This window comes from Xiphophorus hellerii, chromosome 8, assembly GCF_003331165.1.
Source record: "Xiphophorus hellerii strain 12219 chromosome 8, Xiphophorus_hellerii-4.1, whole genome shotgun sequence".
NCBI classification, from domain to species: Eukaryota; Metazoa; Chordata; class Actinopteri; order Cyprinodontiformes; family Poeciliidae; genus Xiphophorus; species Xiphophorus hellerii.
In genome coordinates this window covers 5,379,699-5,400,734 of record NC_045679.1, presented here as the reverse complement: position 1 = coordinate 5,400,734, position 21,036 = coordinate 5,379,699, and the positions used below count along the sequence as shown (strand labels likewise).

Here is a 21,036-nt window from a genome sequence, read left to right as displayed (position 1 = left end):
ATGCTTTAAAAAATGCATTTAGCCCCACAAACTGTCATTCACATCCGCTGTTTCAGAGTGGTAGCAGGATGTAGGAGTAAAATCTAGTCTAGTCTCCGGGATGAGGTTCTCAAAAACCTGTTGTAATCTGAGTGAACTGGCCCTTTAAATATAAATTACTACCAGTAATTCATATTTAAGAGAGTTTTCCTTTTATGTTTTAAAGGTATCTTCCACCAAGATGTCTGTTGAAATGGAAATGACCTTACCCACTACACCAAGGGTAATCATGCTTGGTAAGAGGAATATTTTCTATCACTATAATTTTTTCGTAGCAATGTATGTAATTGTTATGGTAGTCTGTACTTTTACTCACTAGCGTTAGCCTGACAAGGGTTTGTCTATTTTAGGAAATAGCTTGATGTCTGCAACCCGGTGGATGGTCAGTATGGAGGAGAAGGTATTTTTCCAGCCTGAGCAACTACATGACTTTGCCAGCGTCCTTGCTGTCTTTTTTGGGTCATATTCTGTCTTCAATCTGGAGTATCAGGAGTCAGCATCCACCACGCTGGAGATGATACAATGGCAAGTACTCTACACCAAGCCATTTATGAATTAAATTTAATGACAGTTTGACTGATGATGAAGAACCATAGCTGATTGCTGTATTGTACGTCTTCATTAAAAATTACAATTAATATATTTTATTTCTGTTAAAAGATTCTTTGTGAGGATCAATCCAGATGTTGGTACCAAATGCACAGCCAAAGTCGGTACAAGCCGCAAGACGGGAAGTCTTGTCAAGAAGAAAGTAGTCAGTGTCAACTCCCAGATCACCACCTTCTTCCAACAACTTGCTGAATTTGAATGGAGGACTTCCAACTAGGTAAGTATTTTACCAAATGTAAATGTTTATTATTTTGTTGTCTTTTCCTCCTATCTTGCATGCTCTGACTTTACTTTAGCCTTTTTAATATGATTTTAATGATTATTTATAAATGCCATGTGATTCCTACACAATAGCCCTTTAGAGTAGCCTACATCTTTTCTGTGTCCGTGGTAAAAAGTGGATGTCGCTGCATCTCTTAATAAATCACAGAAATGTATAAGTGTGTAGTCGTTTAAGTGTGGTGTATTTTTATACTATGCAGTTTTCAGTTTATTAGGCACACCTTTGCAGTAATCCGTCAGCACCAACAAAATGACTAAAAAGATTGTTGTACTTCATCGTCCCCTTGGGGACATTTGTAGTACGCAATCTTTTGAATTACTGAAGACTGACTGACTGACTGCTTTTGCCATAAACAATCCAAAAACCTGAAGTGAAGCCAGTCCTGCTCATTCTTTATGCAGCTTCTATTATCACTTCAGTCCAATTGATTTTTTTTTAAAACAAATTATCAACTTAATGCTGCTTTATGACAAAGATTTTATGCATGTGAACATTGTCACTTCAGCTTAATTTGTCAACTTCCTGTCGATTTGAAAATGTAGATAACTTCCTGACCATCTCATGACCTCCCACATTGTCTGTCTTATTCTTTACAGTTCAGCTTCCACAAGACGGATCCCACTGATTTTGTTTGACGAATGGAATAAAAGTTCTTCTGATGTAGGAAATGTGTTCTATGGTTTTGTTGTTTTATAGCACATTATATTGTATTGTGACATTGTTTTTTATGACATTGCGAATATGTAAATGGATTTTATTTCTACAAATCTGCTGAAAATAAATACCTGTTATTCACAGTACTTGGACTAAAATTTCTTTTATGAAATTTTTCGGTTTATGGTAAAATATTCTTATCTTAAAGAAATGTAAACTTTAATTTACAGTAAAACTCTGACATTATGTTGTGAAACAAGTTTACAGTAGACCAGCTTTACTATAAAATACAATTACTGTATTATACTAGAAACTACATTTACAGTAATGCAGTTATAACTGTAAAGCACACTCACAGTAAAAATTAACTGTGAAATATCATAACAGTAAAGGTACTGTAGAATGGTAATTACAGTAACTTACTGGCAACACTGTTGCCAGTAAGGGTACTGTTGCCTTACTGGCAACAGTGTTGCCAGTAAGAGTACTGTAGAATGGTAATTACAGTAACTTACTGGCAACAGTGTTGCCAGTAAGGGTACTGTTGCCTTACTGGCAACAGTGTTGCCAGTAAGAGTACTGTAGAATGGTAATTACAGTAACTTACTGGCAACAGTGTTGCCAGTAAGAGTACTGTAGAATGGTAATTACAGTAACTTACTGGCAACACTGTTGCCAGTAAAGGTACTGTAGAATGGTAATTACAGTAACTTGCTGGCAACAGTGTTGCCAGTAAGTTACTGTAAAATTACAATAAAAGGTCTAACAGTGCATAAAGTGCTGTGAAAAGTATTTGCTCCTTTACAGATTTCTTCTGTTTTGCCTTTTTGTCCACCTGAAATGTTTCAGATCATCAAACTGATTTTAATATTTGATGAAGAAAAACTGATTAAATTCAATAAACAGTTTTCAAATGATGATTTTATTCATTAAAGGAAAAGAGCTGAAAACCAACAAACACAAAACCAAGAAAAAACACAAAGCTGGAAAAACAAGACAAGAATAGAAATAATTAAACAAAGTTTAAATTACTGTCAATGGCAAGAATACAAAGTTTAAACTGAAAAAAGTTTAGATAGAAAAACAAACATATAAAACTTTCACTCTGTTCTACATAAATCATCATCAAAATCAAAGCAGCAAAATATTTCCTGTATAATTTTATAAAACATCTTCAAGGATTTCCAGCTAAGTTTGTAGACAAACTCACAAAAAACATCATTAACCTTATTTTATTTGTTTAGCAAATATTTTGAAGAGAGAAAAACACTTTTATCTCCTCACTAAATTATTGCAAACTAGAAATCCCTCTAAATTACCTACAATTGTTTTTAATATTCATCCTAAATAAATCATTTTCTATTAGTTTATAGTTTGTTTCTTTCATTTCTAACAATGTTTCTTTACAACATGAAAGGAGTTTATTATAGACTTTGTAAATAATCAATGTTGTTCTGATCTCTATTAAATCATAACATTTTAAAGTATGCACTTTCATTTTTTTATTTTCTTGTTACTAAATATTACAAATGTTTCCATAATTTAGTGTTAATCTATTTTTGTCTCATCATTAATATTTGTAATTCTCCTTCCATTAAACTGTTGCTGCTCCAAACTGACCAGATCAAAATAATGTATCAGCAAATAAAGTAAATGCTAACAAATTAGATTCATTGCATAAATCATTTATGTAAAGTAAGAAAAGTTTAGGACCCAGTTCTGACCCTTGTGGTTTTCCACAGGTAACTTCTAGTAAATCAGAATTCATATTATTTGTACATTTTGATGTCTTGAGTAACTTTTACCCAGGAATGTGAAAAGCCTCATGATTCAGAAATAAGAAAGAGAATAATTAGATAAAAATATATATCTTTCTGATTATTTCCTGTTTGTATTTCTAGTCAGACCAGTTACTGCAGCAGGAACCAGCTGCTCTTTTCTCTGGACTCTTTTCTCCTCATGATTCCATCATGAAACATTTTCATCAGAACTTCTCTCCTTCCTCATGAAGGTTTTATCAACCTGCCTCTAATTTCACTGCAGACTTTCTGCTGCTCTGAAAGAAGAAACTAAAAATCATGTGAGTTGTGATGTCATCAGTCCCACCACATCCCTCACATTTACTTTCAGTTTAGATTCATTTTGTTGTTCATATATTCTTCATCAACTCTTTGGATCATTTGAACAAACTGTAAGTTTTCTCTTTTTTCCTACTTGAACTTTGACCTCAGGAACTTTCTTGTTTGTTTTTGCTCTCTGATGTTTTTAGAAAACATCCACTTCTGATTTCTGGTCAAAGTTTCATCTCTTCCTTTCAAAGGTTAATCTTCAGGATTATTATATTATTGATGAACTGCAATCAAACAACATGAACAGCTGATGTTTCTTTGGTTTTTCTCTGAACAAACTATTTCATGTTTCTATTTGCTGGATTCAAACTTTGAGTGATGTTTCCCAAAAAGGATAGAAGATTAAACCATGATTTATCAGATATCCTGACTTAATTAAACCTTGATTTGGTTTCACAAAACCAACAGCACATATGTTACATGGTAATTAATCCTCTGCCAGTAACCTGCTGCTCTTAGTTCAGCCTGGTGGCCCAAACCCATCAGAATCCAGTGTGTTTGTCACTGATTACACCTTCTTGTCTGCATGTCTTGGTCTTTTTCCCTCCCTGAAATAAAATGCTGCAAATTAATTTTAGTATTCAGTCATGTACTATTATTATTTTTAACATTCAGATTCAGATGACAATAATTGTTCTCACTGATAAACCTCAATGCCAACTCCAGACAGCCAAACTCATGATCAGTCCTGCCGAGCCGAGCTTGTAAATTCTCCAAGGTTTGTTCCTTAGATTTCAGGAACTGCAACTGAAATGTTTCTCTCAGCAAGAATCTCTTCTTGTTTGTGGTTCTGCTCCCACAGCATCTGAGTCTGAGTGTTCACAGCAAGACATTTCCTTGTATGAGACAGGCAGCCTCTCAATGGGCAGAACAGCTGCCAATGTTTTCTGAATTTCATGATACACCAGATAACAGCCAAGTCCAAACAGCAGAAATCCTGTCATCAAAAATTGAATTATATATACATCTTAAAAATCCTCAACCAACAATATTTGACAGATGCAGGGTCTTTCACTTCCCCCAGGAATTCATCATGTATCCAGATGCAAATGTCCTGTTGGGGCAGGAAGGCTCTCCTTTGTTCATTCTCCTCATCAAACCCAGATCCATAGTTTACAATTCAGAAGACATGCAAAGAAAGAGAGGATCCAAAAGTGATAGTACAATACACAGAGCAGAACACAGAGCAGATGAGGAAGGTAATAGGAGAATAAAAGCATCCGCCTTCACTGAGAGAAAGAGAAAAAAATAAACACTATCAGATCCGCACATTATAATATTGACTTCCACTAATGGAATTTATCTAGCGTAGCATCAGTGAACCTGTGAGCAACTCATGGTTTCTTTAAGACATTTATATTCATCTGATTTATTTAGGCCTGGCTCAACATAGTCGCACCTCCTTAGTTTGGTTTGGTTTTTGTGAAACGGATGAAGCTAGAATGAACTAATGTGTCAAGCTTGGGTTTATGTCTCATCCTGGATTTCTGAATGAGACTTTTGTAAGAGAGCTCTACACCATTAAGTTTATATACAACACTTTCCTGCTGCTTCCTTTCAAAATAAAATATTAAAATGTGTTTGATTCAGTCAGAATATTAGTTTTTTTCAGATCACATAAGCCACTTGTAGTCTGTTTCACTGCAGACCTTCTACTTCCTGATTCTTCTGCTCTGAAAATAAAAACTACAAACCAGGTGAGCTGTCCACAAGCGGAACAAGTCAGAGTTGGGCCGGGGGGCGGGGCTAATGACCGGGTCCTTTATACCCAAATAATAAAACTCATGATAATATAACTTTAAAACATAGACCTGCCCGCAACAGCAGAGCTTACAAGTTTCACCACCACAGACTGTCATTCTGAAATCCATCAATCAGACATGAAGTACAACAAACCAAGAGAGCAGAAACATCAGGCTGCTGGTCCCTAATGATGTAACGACACAAATTCAAAGCAGTTTAGAACCGCGGATAGCAATCGAATTATTTTGACACTTTATCAATTTCAACTCAGAGCCTGAAGCAGCTAGCAACTGCTGAAGCTACGTTTATTGTTGAAACCAACTTTTTTCCCCGAAGAGTTTTTGCGGTGCTAGTGCCTCGTATTTTATTGCGGCAGTAGGCAGACAGGAAAGAGGGCGGAGGACATGCGGCAAAGGTCACCGGGACCGGGAGTCGAACCAGCGACGTCCGCATCAAGGACTAAGGCCTCCACCAAGGACTAAGGCGTGCTAACCCCCTGCGCCACCACAGCAGGCCCGAGAAACCAATTTATGTTACAGTGGTACCTTCACATTACTTAAGTTGATCCAACTCATGAAAATTAAGTTAGCTCAACAAACATGATCTTTCCCATGATTTAATTAGGTTAATTCAAAGAAATTTTTTTACGTTACATTACATTAAGTGTTTTAAGACAGGACTGGGTGAAAGGGTAGAAAGAAAACTCAACAATTAGAAAAGGTACAACAGAACTGTATTTTCAAAACCCAGCCACCTTGCTGTATTTTCATGCTGTAGTTTTTACAGCCATTTGTTACAGTGCAGTTCTTACGTGCCAATAGTGCCCTGCAGAGAAAAACAAATATCTATAGTTTAATGTGTGACTAAAACCGCATTGAAGTTTTCCCAGGTGCAAAACAGTTATGTCCTGTGATCTTCCATAATCTCGCTAGCATCTCGCGTGATCTCCTGATCTCGCTAGACCCTCTTTGGAGGGAGATCAATCTGACTAAATTGAATCACGTTATCTCAACTTGAATACATTTTATCCAAGTTGAGAGAAGAAACGATTGTCTCGTGTGATATCCCGTGATTTCCCATGATCTCGTGTGATATCCCGTGATTTCCTGTGATCTCACTCGTCGTCTTCAGCACAAGATCAGTCTGACTATAATGAATCATGTTATCTCAACATGATTCAATTTCATAAACGTTAAGTTGTTGAATTTCTTGTTTATCCAACATGATTGTATCGCGTTTTTGTTTGAAACATGAAATTATTTAGTTAAAAGTACATGATATTCTTTTGTTAATGTAATAACCCCCTAAGTTCATTTTTTTCAGTGGCACCGCTGTACCACCGACAGAGAGAAAAGGGGATGTAAACTAGGCGGCTGGGCTGACACAGTTTACAATCAGTCTACAGTTAACTCACAAGCTGTGAATAATGTCAGAGTTGCTGCCTGTAACTAGTCCGGCTCCTTCGCTGGGCTGCCAGTTTTGGTGGGTCTGAATCGCTGCCAACAAAAAATCCGGTTCATCTGCAAGACAAAATATGCGTCCAGTTTTTGGCTTTTCCTTGCTCTCTTTTTTTCCATCCTTTTCACTCCATGGAGCTCCAGTCATGTTAACTTAGTCCGTAAAAATGCTCCAGATAGTTTGCCATCTGTTGCCAAGTGACTGATGATGACGTTGGTGGACGGCTGGTGACAAGCTTTACCCAGAATACACTTGGAGACAAGATGGACGATCCACTTGTAATTTTGTGTGTCATAAAGTTAAATGTAATAGTAAAAATAAAGCCAGTCATGTAGCACAACATTTTTATTCAATACTTTACACCCACTATGTCACTAAAATCAGTCGGTCTTGTAAAGTTTTTAGCAACCAATGACAAGGGCAACCTGCTATATAATCCACTGGGGCAATATGGCAATTAATCTGACACGTTCTGAACTCTGATGCCTTCTCTAGCTCCCATCAGACGTGTTGAAGGTGTGGATCTGCCTCTATGCCTCTGTCCCCCAGACCCTGGAGCTACTGTGGCCCTGAGGGGCAAATCACTTCAACAAATTCAAGAACACAACATTAACATGGCACAATTACAAATTTCAGAGACGCTACATTAACAAAACGGAAGAGGTATGTCTCAGTGTGAGACTTGAGAAATCGCTGATTGGACAATAGGCATTAATATGTATACGCCGAGTCCTACTTACGTCGCCGCCATCTTGAAAGTGGCAGTGGAGAGAACGTGCTGCGTTGTCTAGTTTCAACCATTTTATAGTACAAAGTGGACCCACTGCGTTTACCTTTCACAGGTAAGAATTAAAGATAATAATATCGTAAATTTACAAGCAGATTTTCTTGACTTTGTGGCCGGTACTGTGCATTTCTGCGGTGAAACAAACTTCCAAACAACAGAGAAATATTTCCTTTGTAACTAAATTGCTCCAGTTAACTACTCTGACTATCAGCTTAGCTAACTTTTTTTATACTGTGTAGTTTTTCTAAAGAGGGAGAGGCAATGAGAAACCTGTAAGGGGCCTTATAGCCATTTGTTTAGTGTTGCCATGGTTACCTAGAAGTTCGCAAGACAAGTCGCTGTTTGTCTCAAACATGGTTACTTTAAGGTACTTTAATGGTGTCTGTAAGATGTAGATTAAAATAATTTGTTTGATATAACAGACTGAAAGAACATTAATCCAGAGAGCAGCGTGGAGAGCGGGGGATTTAATCAGGACACGTCCATAAAGATCAGAGCTGGAGATGTTTTTCTTCAGACTTCTGATTCGCAGCTCATCTCCACAATGTTTGTGTTTAGATTCTAAGCCAATGCCCCATATGGTGATGATATGTTTTAGTTTCCTGAATGTGAATGAATCAGGGATGTATTTTCTATTACACTGTTAGATCATTTTTATCATTCGCTTTAACCTGTAGCTGGCCAGATGTCTCAGAAGGCCCAGTCACTGAACTGCTCCCAGTTTGACCAGCAGCCTGAACCCCTGCCTGTGCTCTGTGTTGCCAGTATAATATGAATAAATTTGTCATGTACTGTGCACTTTTTTTTCTTTCACTTTTTGTGTATTTTAAGTGAAATATTTCAATTTGAAGTATTAGAGTATTATGACAGTTTATGTAAAGAAATTAAAAATAATTTTGTCTGTTAGATTTTCTTCACATTGCTATTGACAGCATATTTGACATATTACACTATATAAATAATATAATACACTATATCATATAAATATTTTTTAAAGTAAAAATATGTAGCTAAAGTTTGACAACTATTGTCAAAGTTTATCTTTACAATAAAATGCCTAAAATGTTAATGAAGTTACGTTTTTTATTCATATCTTCAAATAGCAAATGCACATTGAATTATGGAATTATGTTAATATGTTCATGAATACATCACTGTTAAGGTGTGTGTGGGTGTGTGTGTGTGTGTGTTCATCAATAAAAATGATTTATCAGAATCAACTGTATCAAATGTAATTATTGTGCCTCAAAACAATTAAATAATCACATCAACAAGTTTGAAACGTTGCCATTAGTTTTTTTTGTCATTCCTATATATATAATAGTGTGTGAGAGATTGTGTCAGTGGCATTCATTACCTTAAAATACTTTGTAGAACAGCACTTTACGAAGTTCGGTCCATTTAATTGTATTAGCTTGCTGGCAGATAAGCCACTTTCAATATGGCGGACGCTATAGAGCAGTGGTCCCCAACCACCGGGCCGCGGACCGGTACCGGTCCGTGGACCAATTGGTGCCGGGCCGCGCAAGAAATAATGAACTACTTCCGGATCTTTATTATGAAAATCCTAAACCGGATTTTACCGGTTACGTCTTGCGAGTCAAAATTGAGCCAACTTGCAGCAGAATGAGTAACAAAACAACATCGGAGTACAGTGAACCTTCGCTATTTCGCGGTTCACCTTTCGCGGTCTCGCTTTGCATCATGCATTGTGTTCTGCATTCTGATTGGCTAAACAGTCTCTCCGCTTCTTCTCTACCTATGTGTCAACAACGTTGCGGTTTAATATGTACACATACGTAAAACAGCTTGCCATATTTAACATAACTGATGGTGGCATGTCGGTTTATAAGAATATTTTTGCCCAGAAGAAAAAAGAGCGACAACAACTAGATAACTATGTTCTTCTCTCGAAAAAACACACCTGCACCGCGGGCTTTAGAAGAAAAGAAAAAAACCCGCTACAGAGGGGAGTCAGGATGCAGCGGCTCAGTCAGAAGAGCAGTAAAATACACGCGAGTCACTATTTGTCCTACTATACTTTGTTTTTCATAATCATTTTTTATTTTCTCCCTTTCTAATCCAATAACTCAGGTCACGGTGGGGCGGCGCTGATCTCCGCAATTCGGGCACAGGAATCTGCCTTCAGTTCATATTAAAATTATTATTTTACAGTACAGTAGTTATTTGTAAAAAAAAAAAAGTTTATACAGTACTTTTTATTTGTTAAACAAATGTTTGGGCCTGTAAAAAGGTTTTGTTCTTTGGTTTCAATGTATTATGGAATATTTTATTGTATAATAATTGTAAAAAAATTAAAGGTTCCTACTTCGCGGATTTCGCCTATCACGGGTTCTTTTTGGAACGTAACCGCCGCGAAAAACGAGGGGGTTAGCCCTAAACCGCACCCCCCTCCCCGGTCCGCAGCAAAATTACGAAGGGCTGACCGGTCCGTGCGACTAAAAAGGTTGGGGACCACTGCTATAGAGCATCGCAACAACGAGCCGACCGGAAGTTATCAAGAGATAACGTCCGGTTCAAAAGCGCTGTCGTCCAATCAGTGATTTATCAGGTCTCCAACTGGGACATACCCTTTCCATTTTGTTAATGTTGTAGCGTTTTTGAATTTGGTGAAGTGGTTGCACCTCAGGGTCACCATCTAGTGGACTGATAGTAGAAGTGCAGCAGCTGATGGCAGCTTCCTCTGCCTCTCTGCTGTCTGACTGCATTCACCTGACACTGATATGAAGCAGAGAAGAAGAGCCAATCAGAGGAGGAGCAGCTGATCTTTTTCCAGCTCTAATGATGTAAAGGATGATCAGAGTTGATGTGCAGATGAATGATGTGTGTTTCCTCTGCAGGTGAAGGTAGAAAGTGTGTGTGAGCTGATGTGAATTCAGCAGCATGGATCAGTCTGAGGACAGAGAGGAGGGAGTCCCTCCCTGTAAAACCACTCTGTGTGGGGAAGATGAGCCCCAGAGGAAACGTCGGAGGTGAGGTCGCCATCTCTAACTGTCCACAGCCCTTTTCACACAGCGCTCACTATATCAGGCCAGAACAGACAGGAGGATCAATGATCAGGAACATGTTGGAGGATTGGACCGATTCTGATACGAATCATTTAAAACATCAAGTTGACGATCTGTTTGGCTCTGTTGTGTCTCACAACTCTTTATTTTACAAACGGTCACAATAAAATTAATCTTTAAAACAGAACTCCACAAAAAGTTTTTTGTTTTTTTTTACCAGGTTCCATCAGAGTTTCACACAAGAAAAAGAACCAGAACCCAGCTGTGTGTCCTTTAAAAGCAATAATTCAATGGTTCAAAAGACTGACTTCAAATCTTCTGGACCGCCATCATCAGAGAGGTGCGCTGTTACTAATTGTTGTAACTGTAGAAATAGAACCGGTAAGAACTCAGATGTTCCCAGTTATATTTACTGAGAGGTTTGATCTACTATCTACAAAAATCAGCTGATCTGTTCTATTGAAAATACAATCTTATTTTCATCTCTGGGGTGTTGATGACGATGTTCTTCTGCTTCCTGGCTCCATGTCAGACTGTTGAAGACATTTCCATGACATCCTCCATGTCCACATCACCTCAGATCTATTCATAGGAACCTGATGGATGTCCCACACTGTCCTGAAGACCTGTGTGGACAGAGTCTTCATTTCCACTGTCCCCAACCTCTGGGAAACTGTCTCCACCAGCATCAGAACTGCTGACAGTGTGGACTGTTAGAAGTCCACTATCAGTACCAACTTTTTGAAATGTCTACTGGGTGTTTCTGATGTTATTGGTCTCCATTGTTGTAGTTAATCTTCCTCCTAACTTCTTTGTATTATTTTTATGTGATGCTCTGTTTTTCTGCTTTATGGAATTTTAATGTCAAATTCTTGGTAATTCCATCTGTGAAAACTGATGAATGAATATTTCCTGACTTCCTAATTGTTCCTGGTTCCTCCACAGAGTGGACCAGCAGAGGTCAGAGGTTCCCAGTGGTCCGTCTGCCCAGCAGAAACAAACACAGCTGGACTCCATATTTATGGTCTGTACATGAACAAGAACTACTTTACCATGAGTTCTGTTCAAAGTCACCTTCATGCTGCTCTTTGTAAACCAGATGACTGTCAGTCTGTTCAACATCCATCTGGTGTTTGGCTCCATGATGTTTCCTTCATCTATTATTCTGTTCCAGCTGCTGGAGGACAATATTGTCACTTTTGTGAAGAAAGAACTGAAGAAGATCCAGAAAGTTCTGAGTCCAGATGACACAGAATGTTCAGAGAGTCGGAGAGATGATGAGGTGTTGGAAGGTGAGGATGAAGAGCAGAGGAGGAGCAGCAGAGAGGCAGTGATGAAGATCACACTGAACTTCCTGCGGAGGATGAAGCAGGAGGAGCTGGCTGACTGTCTGGAGAGAAGTAAGAGGATTTCTACAAAGGTTTAACCTGATGTATAAATCACACATTTACTGAAATTTGAAGAGATGGAATCACATTTATGTAAAACATCTTCAGAAGTGATGTAATCAAATTCAAAAGATGATTTTTTTTCATATCTGATTTTTGTTATTGTGTTAATTTAGGACATTTTGCTTCAGTTTGTGAACTTAAACTTAAATCTGGTCTGAAGAAGAAGTTCCAGTCTGTGTTTGAGGGGATTGCTAAAGCAGGAAGTCCAACCCTTCTGAACCAGATCTACACAGAGCTCTACATCACAGAGGGAGGGACTGGAGAGGTCAATGATGAACATGAGGTCAGACAGATTGAAACAGCATCCAGGAAAACACACAGACCAGAAACAACAATCAGACAAGAAGACATCTTTAAAGTCCCACCTGGAAGAGATCAACCAATCAGAACAGTGATGACAAAGGGAGTGGCTGGCATTGGGAAAACAGTCCTAACACAGAAGTTCACTCTGGACTGGGCTGAAGACAAAGCACACCAGAACATCCAGTTCATATTTCCATTCACCTTCAGAGAGCTGAATGTGCTGAAAGAGAAAAAGTTCAGCTTGGTGGAACTTGTTCATCACTTCTTTAGTGAAACCAAAGAAATCTGCAGCTTTGAACACTTCCAGGTTCTGTTCATCTTTGATGGTCTGGATGAGAGTCGACTTCCTCTGGACTTCCACAACAAGAAGATCCTGACTGATGCTACAGAGTCCACCTCAGTGGACGTTCTACTGACAAACCTCATCAGGGGGAAACTGCTTCCCTCTGCTCTCCTCTGGATAACCACACGACCTGCAGCAGCCAATCAGATCCCTCCTCAGTGTGTTGGCATGGTAACAGAGGTCAGAGGGTTCAACGACCCACAGAAGGAGGAGTACTTCAGGAAGAGATTCAGAGATGAGGAGCAGGCCAGCAGGATCATCTCCCACATGAAGACATCACGAAGCCTCCACATCATGTGCCACATCCCAGTCTTCTGTTGGATCAATGCTACAGTTCTGGAGGATGTGTTGGAGACCAGACAGGGAGGAGAGCTGCCCAGCACCCTGACTGAGATGTACATCCACTTCCTGGTTGTTCAGACCAAAGTGAAGAAGGTCAAGTATGATGGAGGAGCTGAAACAGATCCACACTGGAGTCCAGAGAGCAGGAAGATGATTGAGTCTCTGGGAAAACTGGCTTTTGATCAGCTGCAGAAAGGAAACCTGATCTTCTATGAATCAGACCTGACAGAGTGTGGCATCAATATCAGAGCAGCCTCAGTGTACTCAGGAGTGTTCACACAGATCTTTAAAGAGGAGAGAGGTCTGTACCAGGACAAGGTGTTCTGCTTCGTCCATCTAAGTGTTCAGGAGTTTCTGGCTGCTCTTCATGTTCATCTGACCTTTATCAACTCTGGTTCTGACGTGATGGAAGAAACACAAATACCTAAGAAATCTTCATTACTTAATAAATCTGACCTAAAGTCTCTCCATCAGAGAGCTGTTGACCGGGCCTTACTGAGTCCAAATGGACACCTGGACTTGTTCCTCCGATTCCTCCTGGGACTTTCACTGCAGACCAATCAGAGACTCCTACAAGGTCTGCTGACACAGACAGGAAGTAGATCACAGACCAATCAGGAAACAGTTCAGTACATCAAGGAGAAGATCAATGAGAATGTGTCTGCAGAGAAAAGCATCAATCTGTTCCACTGTCTGAATGAACTGAATGATCGTTCTCTAGTGGAGGAGATCCAACAGTCTCTGAGTTCAGGAAGTCTCTCCACAGATAAACTGTCTCCTGCTCAGTGGTCAGCTCTGGGTTTCATCTTAGTGTCATCAGGAAAAGATCTGGATGTGTTTGACCTGAAGAAATACTCTGCTTCAGAGAAGGCTCTTCTGAGGCTGCTGCCAGTGGTTAAAGCCTCCAACAAAGCTCTGTAAGGACACAGATTGTTACTGTATTTTTTATAGATAGGAATCTGCTAATTATGAGGTAAATATTCATGTTGCAGTTTATATATTGATGCATTGTCTCTTCATTGGGGTGTTGCTCAAAATAGAAACAGACTTTCTTCAGCAGCTGGACATAGTGTTACATATTAAAGCAGCAAAACTTCTCCACTGTTAAAATTGAAATTGGATTAATATAGTTAATTGTGAAAATTTATAATGCTATTTCCAACCTCATTGTTAACTGTAGTTCAGTCCTTTTGGCTGGAGGTCCAACTATATAATGAACCAGTTCACAACAAATGCAAAGGTTGTGTAAAATAAGATAGTTCCTTCTCTGTCCAATAAGAACATTGTTGATTTGAAAGAACATACATTTTGAGGAATTGTTTAATAACAGATTTTTCTCCCTTTCTCCTCAGACTGAGTGTCTGTAACCTCTCAGAGAGAAGCTGTGAAGCTCTGTCCTCAGTTCTCAGCTCCCAGTCCTCCAGTCTCAGAGAACTGGACCTGAGTAAAAACCACCTGCAGGATTCAGGAGTGAAGCTTCTCTCTGCTGGACTGAAGAGTCCAAACTGCAACCTGGAAACTCTCAGGTAAAACTTTCTAGATGCTAGTTATTTCTATCCACTAGCTGCTAGCAGAGATTGAAAAAAGTATTTGACCACCCATCCCAATGAGCGTAATCAGGTGTTCCAATAACTTCCATGGCCACAGGTGTATGAAAATAAGCACCTAAGCATGTAGACTGTTTTTACAAACATTTGTGAAAAAATGTGTTGCTCTCAGAAACTCAGTGAATTCCAGAGTGGAACTGTGATAGGATGTGCAACAAGTGGGTTTTTGTATGTCCTGGACAACTGAGAACCTATAAATATGTAGAAATTGAATATTTGGGAAGTATCATAACGTAAACTTAAAGCTGAGCACCAGAGTTTCCTAGAAAAAATTTCTGAATTTATTTTGTGGTTTTAAAGGCTCTACATTGAAGATGATAAGAAATAAAGACATACTTTATTTTTTGTATTACTATCAGCTTCAATAGCCCCTCTGCTCTCGGCTCACATACGGAGTTGTCGGCTAGTGGTAACACTCAGCGCCTCCAGTTTCAAACTCTTCTTACTAAAGTAAGAGTTAAAGAGTTAAACATAATTGAAATATTGGCAACATTCAACAGAAAAAGGAGCTAAGTCTATGAAAGCAATGTAGATAGTTTTGCTACATTTGATTTAAGGCATAATAATGCAGTTTATCATGATTCAGCTGAAGTAATGAAATGAACAAACTGTGGTCTGATTTTTGTTAGTGTGTTTCTTCCTATTGAGCAGTGAAAGTAAATAAAATGTATTACATGTCTTTTGCTTTAAGTATTTACTTAGTGGAGGGTTTTTTGTTTGTGCTGCAGAGCCACAGCTAACAGCTAGCTCCTCACTTCAGCGGCTCTAACGGAGCCTGTGCTGTTCAGCTGCTGTTGCTCCTCCTACACTTTGGACTGAACCATTGTTCTAAGAATGGTGGGGGGGTTCCTTAAAATTTATTCTTGTTCTTTTCTTAGATGAATGGCAGATTTACTTTGTTCTTTATTTCTTTTGCATTTTTATATTGATATTGTTTAAATACAAAGATTTCTTTCATGATTTATTTTGGGAGACAATTCCAAGATTGTGGGGTCCGGACCCCCCGACCCACCTGGGATTTACGCCCATGTCCATACAGGTCAGCCTGTGTCCAGTTTGAGTGAAAAGATGTGCAGGTGATCCAGGCTTCAGAGATCAAGCAGTGGCAGCACAGGCAACATGTAGAGGCACCAGCTGTGTGATTGGTCCACTCTCCTGGTTTTAAATGCATCAACTATAAAAATATCTATAGAAATAAATCTGCTCCACCAGGCCAGTGAAACGATCAGAGCAACAAAGACTCTTGCAATCCAGCTTTGTAAGAAAAAAGAGCATTATTGCAGATCCTTCCTCCCAGGAGTTGTTAGACTTTCTAACCAGAACTGCTCCCAAAAAACTCTTACATATGATTATAAATTGCTCTACTCAGCTGCACATTTTTTCAAACTGATTATGATGTTTGTATTAAATGTACAACATTATTATCCCTCTATTGTAAATGTGTCCTTACTCTACAGCCTAATATTATGTTTTATTTTTTACCTTTTTTTCAATGTTTTATTTTTCCATTTACCTTAAACTTGTTGCTGGTAAACCTGAACTCCCTGCTGTGTAAAAATGAAGGATGTTTCTATTCTGATCCGTTCAATAAGTAACAAATGTTGATTTTTATTACTCATTTAACGGAATTAGACTTTTATTATGATTTCATTTTAGTGACAATTTAATTTATTGACTTTTTTCCTCTTGTGAAAATGACCAGATCAGATCTTGGGTTCTACCTCAATGTTCTCATGTTCTCATCATGTGATGAATTGTGTGTCTGCAGCTTATCAGGCTGTTTGGTCTCAGAGGAAGGCTGTGCTTCTCTGGCCTCAGCTCTGATTTCCAACCCCTCCCATCTGAAAGAGTTGGACCTGAGCTACAATCATCCAGGAGACTCAGGAGTGAAGCTGCTGTCGGCTGGACTGAAGGATCCACACTGGAGACTGGAAGCTCTCAGGTATGGAGGAACCTGCTGCAGGAGCAGAGAAGGTCTGATAGAGGAGGAAGAGGGAGAAATGTCTTTAGTCAGTCTGCTGGAAAACATTTAGTTTGAAGATTAAAATTCATTATGCTAATTCAGCTTGTATTTATTACAGTTAAATTATAAATATTGCTGGTGATTTTGGCTATGTACGTTTGCAAACTCCATCCAATTAAAAATTATACTAATCTTTCACATGATGCTGAATGAACCTGGGAAACCGACCCATCTACTGGAACCACAATGACATGGTAGTCAGAGCAGCAGGGGGGCAAGTATAGCTCCACGTGGAACCAAGAGGTTGGAGAGAGAAAATCAGTTTGAAACTGTTTCCTATCAGAGTTCAGTTTGTCTCTCTGTCTTCACAAACCAGGAGCATCATGGGCTGGGCGGGGCTTCCACTGATGGATCTACTGAGAAAATACAAGAAGCTGATTGGCTGATGGACAGGAAGTTAGACTGTTCAGATAAATTACATTAACAGATATTATTGGCATTGAAGAGATATGGCTGAGAGCAATTATAGATTCTAGAATAAGTGGAAATGTTTCATGATTTGAGGTTTTCTGTGTTTATTTTGAGTTTCTGTGTCCCAAAAGGAAATAAAATCTTGTGACTCAAATTAATTCAAATTCTTCAAAGGGTTATTTTAGATATTAATGACAGTTTAGCTTAAAATATCTCTTGTGGAGAAATAAATTAAAAAAATAAAAAATAAAATAAAATTGTTTCAACAGGAAGAGGATGAGCAACATGTTAAATAATCATCTATATTCAGAGAAACAAGTAGAGGAATTTATCTAGAATATATATAATATAAAGTCAGAACCTTCTTGAAATTCACTGTTATACAGACCACAAGAGATCTTTTAAGCTAAACAGTCATTAATATCTAAAATAATCCTTTGAAGAATTTGAATTAATTTGAGTCACAAGATTTTATTTCCTTTTGGGATCAATAAGCTGTTTTTTAATTTGAATTTCAGTATAGCAATAGAAAGAATAATAATTAATTAGAAATGAAAGAAGAGATAACTATTATGAACGTTAGATTAGAATCAGTATGAGCCCCACAGAGGCCTGAATCCGACGGCCAACTGCTGCCTTAGTTGTTCGTTCTCTCACTCTTTTATTTTACCAAGACTGCCAGAACCACTTTGTGTCCAGACTTGGGTTTAATAAAACCTCTTTGTTAAAAACATCATCTGGTCTGGACTTTGTATTTTGTGAGTTCTGTGTGATGACATGAGGATCGTAACATATTGGTGGCCCATCCTATTCCAACAAAACGTTTAAAACATATTTGGAGGGCCGTTCAATGTTGTGATATTTATGAATGCAGTTTTAATTGTGGTGACTTCTGAAAGTGTGTTTTCCATGTGTTTAGTAACCTTTAGTGTCAGGTTGGTGGGGTGTTTTCAGAACTCTTTAATTTAAATACTGGGTTAAATTTCCCTGTATTTAATGTTTGGGTAGTGCTTGTTTTTGGATTGTTTTAGGAGCGAATTTGTTTCTATTTTTCCCACATTAGTTTTGTTGTAATTTTTGTTCAAAAAATAGTTTCTGTCAGTTGCTGCTCAGTTTTCCATCTCTGTATCCAACAGTTAAAAAATGGAAAGATGAAATTCCAGGTTTGCTCTGCTTTGATTCAAGCTGGTGTTTTCCCTCAAACCAGCTCTGATGCTGATCCTCAAACTAAGCCTGATGCTGTTCTTCAGCCCAGCCTTGATTCTCAGGCTTCATTGGACTCTTTCTGTTAAAACTGACATGGGATTAATTTAGTTCATAGAGGAATTTAATATTTCTCTTGCCAGCCTCCCTGTTGCCTTTAGTTTAGTCCTTCATGGCTGGAGGCCCATCTATAGACTGAACCAGTTCACAACAAAAGGCAACATAATTATATATAAAACAGTCCCATAAATCAGTAAAGAGGAACATTGTTGACTGGAAAAATGACACATTTTGAAGAATTGTTTAATAACAGATTTTTCTCTCTGTCTCCTCAGACTGAGTGGCTGTAACCTCTCAGAGAGAAGCTGTGAAGCTCTGTCCTCAGTTCTCAGCTCCCAGTCCTCCAGTCTCAGAGAACTGGACCTGAGTAACAACAACCTGCAGGATTCAGGAGTGAAGCTTCTCTCTGCTGGACTGAAGAGTCCAAACTGCAACCTGGAAACTCTCAGGTAACTCTGGGCACTTGACAAATTGCTGCATCTTAGGAGCAAAAAGAAACATTATTACAGATCCTAGCAGTTGCTTGGCTATCTTATTTATTCCACATGTTACAAATCCATCCATCCATCCATCAGTTCAGATCTTGGGTTCTACCTCAATGTTCTCATTTTCTCATCATGTGATGAATTGTGTGTCTGCAGCTTATCAGGCTGTTTGGTCTCAGAGGAAGGCTGTGCTTCTCTGGCCTCAGCTCTGACCTCCAACCCCTCCCATCTGAAAGAGTTGGACCTGAGCTACAATCATCCAGGAGACTCAGGAGTGAAGCTGCTGTCGGCTGGACTGAAGGATCCACACTGGAGACTGGAAGCTCTCAGGTATGGAGGAACCTGCTGCAGGAGCAGAGAAGGTCTGATAGAGGAGGAAGAGGGAGAAATGTCTTTAGTCAGTCTGCTGGGAAACATTTTCTTTTCAAAATCTGTTTATTGACTTTTACAATCCAAAAGAGACACAGACAAGTAACTCACAAATGCACAAAACCCCTAACAAAACCAAAAGAAAACACATTAACAACTTAAACATTCAAGGTGACAAACAATTGATTACAGTGAGACAGAGTACTTTAAGTTTATTATCTCAGGGTGTATGTTGAGACTTAGTCCAAGAGATTTAATCTCAGTCCACAAGCTAGGTATGAGGTGATGGCAACTTCCTCCCTGGTTCTAGGCATCCTGACAACAGTGTTTTAGTTTCCTACATTTTTCGAGCCAGTGAGTAAATTTGGTATTAACATGAGGATAACAGACTTATAGCCACTATAAGAATAAAAACATAAGCAAAATTAACTAGAGTACGTTCAGTCATTCATCATTATGAGTATTTATATTTTCCAAGAATAGCAAAAATTTTCCCATATCTTTTTGAACACACAGTATTTACCCTGAATCATAAAGGTGAGTTTCTCCAAGGCAAGAGAGCTTGATCATTTACACATCCAAGTTATTAATTGGGGTCTGGTTACAGATTTCCAGGACTGGCTGTACTATATTTGTCCTGCACCAAACAGTAAATTATGGACTTTTGATCAACCTTGCTTATTTGAGTTTGAGTTTGAAAAATCCCTAAGATACACAACCAGGACAGGGATTAAGTTTGGTACCGACGATAAGTGAAATTTTATCCAAAACTTCCTTCCAAATATTCTGAATCTCAGGACTTTCCCAAAGGCAGTGAATCAATTTGTCTTTATCTCCACATTTAGCACATGTATCCGGAATGTTGAAATTAAATTTATTTAGTAATGTTGGAGTAAAATATGTTCTCATCAACCATTTGTATTGGATTAACTTAAACTGAGTATTAATAGATTGTGTCTGTGCCTTCAGACAGGCCCTCTGCCATTCCTCTACTGATATATTACATTTCAAGTCTTCACACCAGGCCAGTCTTTTGTGTTGTGAGGATGTCTGGGATTCTGTCTCTGATGATGTAATAAAAGCAGGATATTAGGTCCTTCTTCAAATGGCAATTTGTTGCCAGTTCTTCTATAGAAGTAAGACTAGGTAATGTTAGAGACTTTTGAGTACCCAAGACAAAACTTCTGATTTGCATAAACTTAAAAAAATGTTTAATTGGAATGTCAAATTTTTGTTTCAAATCTTCAAAAATCATCATAATCCCTTTATCAAATAAATCTGAAATTTTGCATAAACCTTTAGCATACCATGTTTTAAAACCCATGTCTTTCCTACCTGGTTCAAATGTCATGTTGCCCCAGATCGGGGAGAATTGGGAAGTGTTGGTATTTCATTTTTGAATTTATGTACATCATACCATACTTGGATAGTGTTTTTAACAAATGGGTTGGAAGTATTTTTTTAATAACTCTTTGCATTTCCTTGAGTATAGATATGAATTTAGGGATAAAGGAGTGGTATTTATATTTTCTATATTTACCCATGACAGAACAGTTGCTGAAAACCAGCAGGATGCGCTAGAGAGCTGAGCAGCCCAATAATACCACTTGAAATTTGGCACACCTAGCCCTCCTCTGTCATATGGAAGATATAATAATGATAAACATAATCTGGCTCGTCTGTTGTTCCAAATGAAGTTATTTAGGAT

The 21,036-nt window shown here is 38.4% G+C and overlaps 1 protein-coding gene across 1 annotated transcript in view; it reads left to right on the top strand.

Annotated features, from left to right (window-relative positions):
- LOC116724470 (NACHT, LRR and PYD domains-containing protein 3-like) overlaps window positions 1-21,036 on the top strand; it is a 53,575-nt gene that overhangs the window by 19,038 nt on the left and 13,501 nt on the right. Inside the window, exons 2-8 of the mRNA XM_032570188.1 lie at window positions 10,564-10,695; window positions 10,952-11,071; window positions 11,677-11,755; window positions 11,906-12,131; window positions 12,296-14,087; window positions 18,750-18,923; window positions 19,116-19,289. Coding sequence (XP_032426079.1) covers window positions 10,607-10,695; window positions 10,952-11,071; window positions 11,677-11,755; window positions 11,906-12,131; window positions 12,296-14,087; window positions 18,750-18,923; window positions 19,116-19,289 — 2,654 coding nt within the window. The 5' untranslated portion in view covers window positions 10,564-10,606. The remainder of the gene's footprint in view (window positions 1-10,563; window positions 10,696-10,951; window positions 11,072-11,676; window positions 11,756-11,905; window positions 12,132-12,295; window positions 14,088-18,749; window positions 18,924-19,115; window positions 19,290-21,036) is intronic.